At 31.4% G+C, this 8837-nt stretch overlaps 1 protein-coding gene across 1 annotated transcript; it reads left to right on the forward strand.

Moving 5' to 3' along the window:
• Positions 1-2309: 2309 nt before the first annotated feature.
• On the forward strand, positions 2310-8837 carry LOC116027809 (WAT1-related protein At1g70260-like). The gene is made up of 7 exons (XM_031269565.1): positions 2310-2714; positions 2801-2863; positions 3494-3610; positions 6082-6328; positions 7302-7460; positions 8135-8286; positions 8392-8837. Exons 1-7 carry the CDS (start codon positions 2497-2499, stop codon positions 8546-8548), a joined length of 1113 nt encoding a protein of 370 aa, XP_031125425.1. The 5' UTR covers positions 2310-2496; the 3' UTR covers positions 8549-8837.

The following is an 8837-nucleotide window of genomic DNA, read 5'->3' on the forward strand; positions in this document are numbered from 1 at the left end:
ATTGAATTGAATTTATTAATCCGCCTTTGGAGGTGATGGAGCTCTTGGAGATGGATAAAACGAAGATGGCTTTTTATAATAGTGCCAGGTGAGGCAGCAACCTGCACGAATCACCCCTCCCTTATTCTTCAAAAAAAAAAAAAAGAGTCATTTTACCGTGTTCTTCAGGTGATCTCAGCCCCTTCACACCGGGCCGACCCAATTAAGAGGGAAAATGCTAGCCAATTTGATTTTTCATACAAGAGAATTTGAACTCTTGATCTCTCTTAATGGACAAGAATGCACGATCACTCACGTCAATCAAGCTAGTTATTAGTAAAATCTTTACGATAGTCTGTTTATCTTTTGATTGTATTTTACTCCGTATTGTATATATTCATTTTGATTAAAAAATAAAAATATCCGTAGTACTTTATTTTATTAGCCATCAATGATGACAAACTCCCTCAACCCCATCCCCTCTTGCACTTCAAACGTCACCTATATATCCACGCGGCCGCATTCATTCTCCACCTAGTAATTAATCCCTACTATATCATAGCGACCAATCAGTGGGAAGTATTTGATTTCTAATACATTATCGTACTCTAGCTAACCTTAATTAAAACACTAACCAAGGTTTAGAAGGATGGAGTGAGTAATAATGATATGTCCTTTAGTGGGAGTGAGTGATCTTCTTGGGTTTTACGTCACCTTTTGGGTCCCAACAACTTTATTTAGATATCATTTCATGTAGGGCCATCCACAATTACAACCACAATTTTAGTTCCTTGATGTGATCTTGGATCCATATATATTTATATAATACTACAAAACCTAATTATATGCTAAATTCTTACATTTGTCATGTACTCATAATATCAAGTTAAGCAATTTTTCAAAATATAAAAAGTACTGTATTAAAAAACAAAGAGAGAGATCTAGAAGAAAAGTTAAAGTTGATCTACGCAATAGGTTGGTACATGTCACTTTATAGAAGGAAAAATATCTCATAATTGCAAATCACAAAGGAAAGATAAATCCAATTAAAAAGATATTGTATAACAAACTAGACCAAAACAGTGTTGGCAAGAATTGAACTTGTGACTTTAGATATGATAATTATATCTACTTACTTGGCCATCCTTTTTTTAAGCTAAGTTACTGGTTTTTTATATTATAAGTAGTGAATTGATTAAGATGCAATGTTATATGACATTGTAGAAAATTTCAATAAATTAGTGTTTGAATTATATCATTAAACTTCAACAAAATATTTATTTGTCCTAACAAGTGCTTATATTTTTTGAAACACACTTTAATTACTATATGTTTAATTGCTTTTGTATACCATATAATAACTTTTCAAAATCAAGCTCATATTAATTAAGTAATATAGGTTTATTTACTTAATTATGAATTTATGATCCTTTACTGATTATTAAAGTCACAAGGTGAGTTTCACCTAAGTTTGAAAAAAAAAAAGTGTATATATATACATGGCAAATTATTGTGGTCCACACAATGCTGTGTGGACTATAACAAAAATTTCATTTTTAATATACTAAAAGTACATTATTCATGTATTGTATGTAAATTATACAAAATAATATATTTTCAGTACTCAAATAATGTATTTTCTCTAAATATAATGTACATTTTTAATATATTAACAGGGCGTTTGGTTGGAAGGAATGAATTAACGAGAAAGGAATTGTAATTTGGTGGAAAAAGAATAAGGTTGAATAAAGTAGAAATTCAAATTACAATGTTTGGTATGCATGAATAAGATTACAAGGAATTAAAAGGGAATAGGTGATACAATAATGATTGAGATGCCCTTATGTAAGAAAATAGATGAGTGGGTGAAAATAATATAATGACAGTGGCAAAAGTGTATTCACACTCTCCAATTCAATGTTGAATTACAATTTATAGGGGAGGGGTCCTGAATTGCAATTCAGTAAATGGAGGGAATTGCAATTCTCTCCAACCAAACAACGTAATTTAAGGCTTCAACGAATTTCAATTCAATTGTAACCAAATTAGATTCAACCAAACAGCCTGTAAAAGTACATTAATTGTATACTGAATGTACATTATTTGATAGAATGATACACACAATTGTGTGGATCATGGTGAACACAATCATGACTGTATATACATGTGGCATTTTTGGAAATTTAATTAACAAATGAAATGAAAAATGAAAGGAATACGTGTCTGTGTGCCATCTTTGTTTTAGATTATTAAAATATTTCCTAGAATATATATTATTTAATGCAATAAACAATTATTGTATGGTTCCCCTTCCACTACATGCTTGGGACGTACACTCGAGTTGCTCATTCCCTTCCCAAGCAGCTTCACCTTTCGTGAAAGGTTACGCTCTATTCATTCTCTTTTTCCTTTAATTTTTTTCCCCCTTCTATTTTTTAACCTTAAAATGGCACCATAAATGGTGGAAACGTACGGCGGCAAAGCAGCGCAACCAGTGATTTAGCCGCCGCCGCAAAAATGTTGTTGGCAGCTATGGAGGTTAAGGCCGCGTTTGGCGAAGTGGTGCCTTGCATGGCCATGGTTATGCTAGAAGCTTGCACTATTTTCTTGACTATCATGGCTAGCACTGCCATGGCCAAATTTGGGACAAACCCTTTGGTCTTCGTGGTCTACACTAATGCCCTTGCCTCTATCTTCCTTGTTCCTTACTCAATCATATATCATCGGAGAGACAAGTATGTACGAGATTAACATATGTACTATGTAGTATATAACATCCATATTTCTAACACATGAAACTAAGTAAAAATTCCTTTTGCAGGGTTCAAGAGAAATTGTTCACCTTTCCTCTTCTCTTGCGTTTATTCTTCCTTGGCCTAATAGGGTTAGTGATCTCTCTTCTTCTCACATCACTTGTTTAAATTTATAAAAATGTTTTAAGTGCATATTCTTTGAATGTATTATCATATATAGTGTAGAGAATTATATATTTTTTTAGCTATATCTTTATAATTATTGTTGGGCGGAGGCTAGAGAAGGGCCAAGTCCAATTAGGAGATTGTTGGCGGAGGCTTAAAGGGTCAAGTTCAGCCTCCTGTCTCTCGAAAATGTGGCGGGCGATAATAGTAAGCGTTTGATCTAAGAAGTGGTATCAGGTCACTAAACAGGGTAGCAGTTGTTGGGGGATTGTTGGGCAAAGGGGTTCACTATTGACTATAGTTTTTGGGGTAGTTAAGGGTGAAAGGTGTTAGGGGATATATTGTTAGGCAGAGGCAGGCCGGTTAAGGATTCGCTATTGATTATAGTTTTTGGTGCACTTAAGGCTGATGAGAGATATATTGTTAGGTAGAGGCAGGCTGGTGAAAGATTCGCTACTGTCTACAGTTTTTGGCATAGTTAAAGCTGTCAGATATTGGGGAATTGTTGGGCTAGGTGAAGGGTTTACTATTGGTTATAGTTGTATTTGCATATTGATAAGCGCTTGATCTAACAATTATTGTTTGAATTTTTGCAGTGTAACGATAAGTCAGAACCTTGCATTTGTTGGTCTGAGTTACAGTTCTCCGATCGCTGCTTGTGGAACAGCCAATATAGTTCCGGCGTTGTCATTAATTCTGGCCATCATTCTCAGGTCATTTATTTAATTATTTAATTATTTATTTTTACATGCATGAAAATTTATCTTGAGTTTCAAGCTTTTAGCATTTTAGTTTGGATGTTCAATGTTGTTGCACCTAAAACAATAATGAAATGGCATAATAATATACTATAGAGAAAGATTGGTGTCTCTTTAAGTTTTCAGTAGGGCAAACTATATATGATAAGCTTGAGTGCTTGAATAATGAATAATGGCGAAACCTTGATAATATATATTAAATTGTCAAAATCAAATTCTACTTTAGTTAGATGGTTAATCTAGGTTGAATATGCTTTAATCATGTTATCAACAGTAGATTAATTTCTAGTTAAGAATAATTATAGATTTATTATTTAATTTCTACCTAATTATTTTATCGTTTACTACTGCCAAAAGACCTTGTGATGATCAAGCGGTATAATTATGACTTTTTCCAAATAGGAGGTCACAAGTTTGAACTCCAGTGGAGGCATATATTTATTTTTCAAATGGGAGGTCACAAGTTTGAACTCCAGTGGGGGTATATATTTATTTTTAAAAAACCTAGAAAACTGTTAAAAGAAAGGTTAATTTGATCATAAGGTGAAATTAAGGTGGTGAAGAGAAGAAAGTTATTGGTGAGGTTGGATGCAAATTATTGTGTGGACCACGGTCCAAAACAATATCGTTCAATTTTATGAGTTACATACTTACATTATGTGTTAGAATATGAAACTTCTAGAGTAAGATAATATACTTGATGTACATTATGAATTATAAAAATGTATATTGTAACGGATCACGTGAAAAAATGTACGAAATGATGTCATTTTTAGACCATGGTCCACATAATAACTATTGGACGTTGGGAGTGGAGGGTAAGAAGTTGGTTTAAAATATAATCAATCAAGATCAAATTTAATGGTTATTGTCTAAATTTCAAAATACTATCAACTTTGATGGGGCACACCACTTTGGACCAAAGTTATTTTAATCCACAGATAATTTCAGACTTTGGACCTACTCATAGCTACTATTGTACCACAAATCGATTCCTCTTTTATTTTTATTTTTATTTTTTTAAATTTAGTAGATATTTTAATTTTTTCTTATTTTGAGCTTTGACCCCTATAATGACGATTTTTTTTTCAAAGTGAAATTTTTGGATTTTTGAACTAATGGGAACGATTAATTCTGTCAAATGATAAGCATCAACCTGGTTTATACCCACATAAAATTCTTTTTTACATTTAACAAAATAAATGACAGAGTTAACAACCTTATCAATTCAAGGACCAAATTTATCACTTTACAAAAAAGAAAGGTTGAGAAATTATTGCACTTAAAATAAAAGATCATATACCACAAAAATACAATAATCAAAATCTTGAATTATTATTATTATTAGTAGTAGTATACCAAAAAGATGAATATTGAAAATTAATAACAAAATCAGGAATACAAGGTTCAACTTGACGAAGTAGCTATGGAACAAAGAAAGATATGCAGATGAATGAAATTCACAAAATGAATTAAAGCAGTGTTAACGTCACCCACTGTGCAGCTGCTAGCTGTTAAAATGGACAGAGGAGAGGAGAGGAAAATAGACCCAACCAAAACTTGTGTCCACTTCTTATTTCACCACTGCTCCCACCCTACCGACACCACAACCATTAACTTCAATTCCTTTACAATCAAATCATCTATTAATAAATGCAATTTATTATATATAATTTATGTATTTATGTAGTTATAAATCATATATATAAGCTATACATCATATGAAACACTTCCATAAGAGAGAAATAAGAACCAATTTGAGCCTTACGTCTATAAAAGTTCCACGGATCTGATCGGATTAAAAAAAAAAAAAAAAAAAAAAGACGTGGTGGCAGTTTCGTAATTATATCAACTTCACTGTTTAACACTTAAATATGCAATCTTTAATAACTAAATATTTAAACCTAGTAAATTCTATAAAATCAATGAAAATGTTAAATTTTAAATCTAAACCGTAAATGTTAGACCTTAAACAGTAAAAAGTGAACCACTAGACCAAATACAATAAAAAACTCAGTAATAAAACTCTAAAATCGAAACCTTAATTGCAATGTACTTTCGCATTTTTGCAAGTGCAAACTTAATTTTAATACTAAATATGCAAAAATGCTAACACTAAATGTGCAAAACGTTAATACTAAATGTGCAAACTTAGAAAAGTCTAAAAATTACAGATTTTAGTGTTCACGTTTGCATAATAAAGTTGGTGATAATTACAATACTATCACCTTTTTTTTTTAAATCTGATTTGGTGCCTTCAATTTTTTCAATGTAAGGTTGTGATTAGTTCTTAGTTTTTTTTTTTTTACGGACTTGCTATTATATGATCCAATACCTATATATATATATATATATATATATATATATATATATATATATATATATATATATGAAGCTAATATAAGCAGAATGATGTATATATGCAGGAGAACAAAAATTGATTGGGAGAGTGGAGGAAGCCAGGCAAGAATGGTTGGGGCCTTGATATGTACAGTGGGAACAATATCACTTATTTTTTACAGGGGCCCAGTGGTGAAGAACTATTCCCCAACATTCCTACACCTCTCCACCACTCAGTTTGTATTCTCCTCAAAAGATCAACAAAATTGGGTTCTGGGTTGCCTCTTCTTCATAGCTGCTTCATTAAGTCTTTCTATATGGAATATAATTCAGGTTTGTACTTTATTTCATCACAATCAATTACCTAATACTCCATATAATAATATGCCATAATTATCATACATTCGTACTATTTTGGAATAAGGTGCAAATTGATCACTGAACATAACTTGAGAGTGTAATTGGGTCACTAGACAAAAAAAGTAAAATTAGGTCACTGAACACTCCAAATATTTGCAATTTCACCTGATAACAAGTTACTCTCCATTTCATTGGTTGCCTGCTTAGGTGGATGGTGAGTTGGGATTTTTTAAAATAATTTTTAATAATAATCTATTAAAATAAAAACTAATATAATTTAAATTATATATTAAAAAAAAAACCGACGGCCAACCCCTTCATCTCCAGCGGAGACGAAGGAGAGAGGAATGGGGGGTGCCGTGAGACAGATCGTCTCATGCTACCCCCCTTCCCTCCCTCCTTCGTCTCCAATCGAGGACGAAGGAGGAAGGGGAAGGGGTGGTCGGCGACCACCCCGATGTTTTTTTTAAAACTATTTTTTAATTTATATTTTTAAGTTTATTATTAACCATTATTTAGAAATGCTAACTCACCGTCCACGTAAGCAGGTAACCTGATGAAATAGATGGTAACCGGCTATCAGATAAAATTGCATACATTTAGTGTGTTCAGTGGCCTAATTGCATTTTCAGGTTACGCTTAATGTCCAATTTACACTTTATTCTTACTATTTTTAACTATCTCAAAAAAAATTACTTTTTGTCCCTTAATTATTTTGCATGTTGAAACGTGACCCCTTAATTATATAAGGCAGAAACATTCGGCCCTAAAGTTATTTTTTCATTTATTTTTGTATTAAACATTATTTTCATAAAAAATTAATTTCATATATATTGATAATTTATAATTCGTTACAAATTAAAGGCTATGTTATAATAATTGTAATATATATAACTTGCATAATAATTATTTTTGGAATTATTATTTATCTTTTTTGGATCATCAGGTGGGAACAATCAAAATATACCCACAAGTAATGAAAATAATGTGCGTATATAGCTTGTTTGGGACGGTCCAATCTGGAGCACTCTCTTTGTTCATAGTAAGAGATCCCAATGCTTGGAGACTAGACCTCAATTTCCAACTCATCGTCATTGTTCTAACTGTAAGTATGTTTGGCATATACAAATTTACTTTAGTTTTTTCTCTTAAATTAATTTTTTGCCAATCACCTTATGCTCAGATGATAACTTTGTTGCTTTTCTCACAGTATCAAACCTCAATAGTAGAGTATTAACTCAGATACTACTTTGTAATAGAGTCAATAGTATTAACAAATATATGGGAATCAGAATATATAAATGCAAAAAATAACAAAAATTATTTGCAAATATTATAATTATAATATTAAGACAGTATCAGTAACATAATTAAGACTTAACACGAAATCAACACTAATGAAATATTTGTATTTAAGTCTTACTTCTATTACTAGTATTAGATTAAAATTATAATTATAAGATTTACAAATGGTGTATGTTCTTTTTCGCATTTATTCTAATTTCCACATATAAGCACTAATTTGTTGGAAAAGAAATAATAAATGAAATACTTATTTTACCTTTACTTTTAAGAGTACAAATGTCCATTTAACATAAAGGTGAAAAATAGTCACTTTAGAACGATAATGTGAATGCATAAATAATTTATTTTTAAAAAGAAAGTATTATAAACATATAATTCAGAGGAAAAAATGGTCATTTTCTTCTTCTTTTTTTTAAAAAAAAAAATTCCTAATAAAAACTCATAATTAATGTGTACTTAATATTATAATTGTAGGCCATTTTTGGGAGTATAATTCGCAGCAGTGTGCAGTTATGGTGCATGCGCATGAAAGGTCCATCTTTTCCACTCATTTTCAAGCCTGTAGGGATTGTTGTTGCAAGCTCTTGTGGCTGCTTATTCTTTGCTGATACTTTTCACTATGGAAGGTATATTACAATTTTTATACCATCAAAACTTACTCATCACTGCATATATAAATTGTGCCTTTTTTATGTTTACTAATTAATTGAAAATAATGAAATGTGCATCAGCATGTTTAGTGCGTTTATATGTGGAATGGGTTACTACGCTACGATTTGGGGGCAATTCAAAGATGAAGAAACACAACAGATCAAGGGCAGTTCTGTTTCTTTACCTGATGAAAAAGTTCCACTTCTCCGGCAGTCGCAGGATGATTCACCGGTTTAAGGTTGTATGATCTTCAAAAAGTTAAATTATGATTTATTTTTCTTTTTGTATATAAAGCAGGAAATGGGTGTGATTTTCAAAGCCCTAAATCCCATGTTGAACAACATATAAATATAAAAGAGGTTGTTCAACTATGTTTTGTGTCTAGATTTTGGTTAGTGTTAGTTTGTGGATGTTGCTCTTGTAATTAAGCATTGTGGGGTTGAGAGAGTAAAAAAAGGTCTTTGTAATTAAGCATTGAGTATATTTGGGTTTAAAATTATTGTTATATTGTGTTATTTCAAGTTAA

Source organism: Ipomoea triloba, chromosome 8 (genome assembly GCF_003576645.1).
Source record: "Ipomoea triloba cultivar NCNSP0323 chromosome 8, ASM357664v1".
Lineage (NCBI taxonomy): Eukaryota > Viridiplantae > Streptophyta > Magnoliopsida > Solanales > Convolvulaceae > Ipomoea > Ipomoea triloba.

Excerpts from the sequence above, each read along its gene's own strand:
- LOC116027809 (XM_031269565.1), top strand. The coding sequence starts at position 2,497 with ATGTTGTTGGCAGCTATGGAGGTTAAGGCCGCGTTTGGCGAAGTGGTG. Across the intron at positions 2,864-3,493 it reads TTCTTCCTTGGCCTAATAGG|TGTAACGATAAGTCAGAACC; the intron begins GTTAGTGATCTC and ends GAATTTTTGCAG. Across the intron at positions 8,287-8,391 it reads GATACTTTTCACTATGGAAG|CATGTTTAGTGCGTTTATAT; the intron begins GTATATTACAAT and ends AATGTGCATCAG.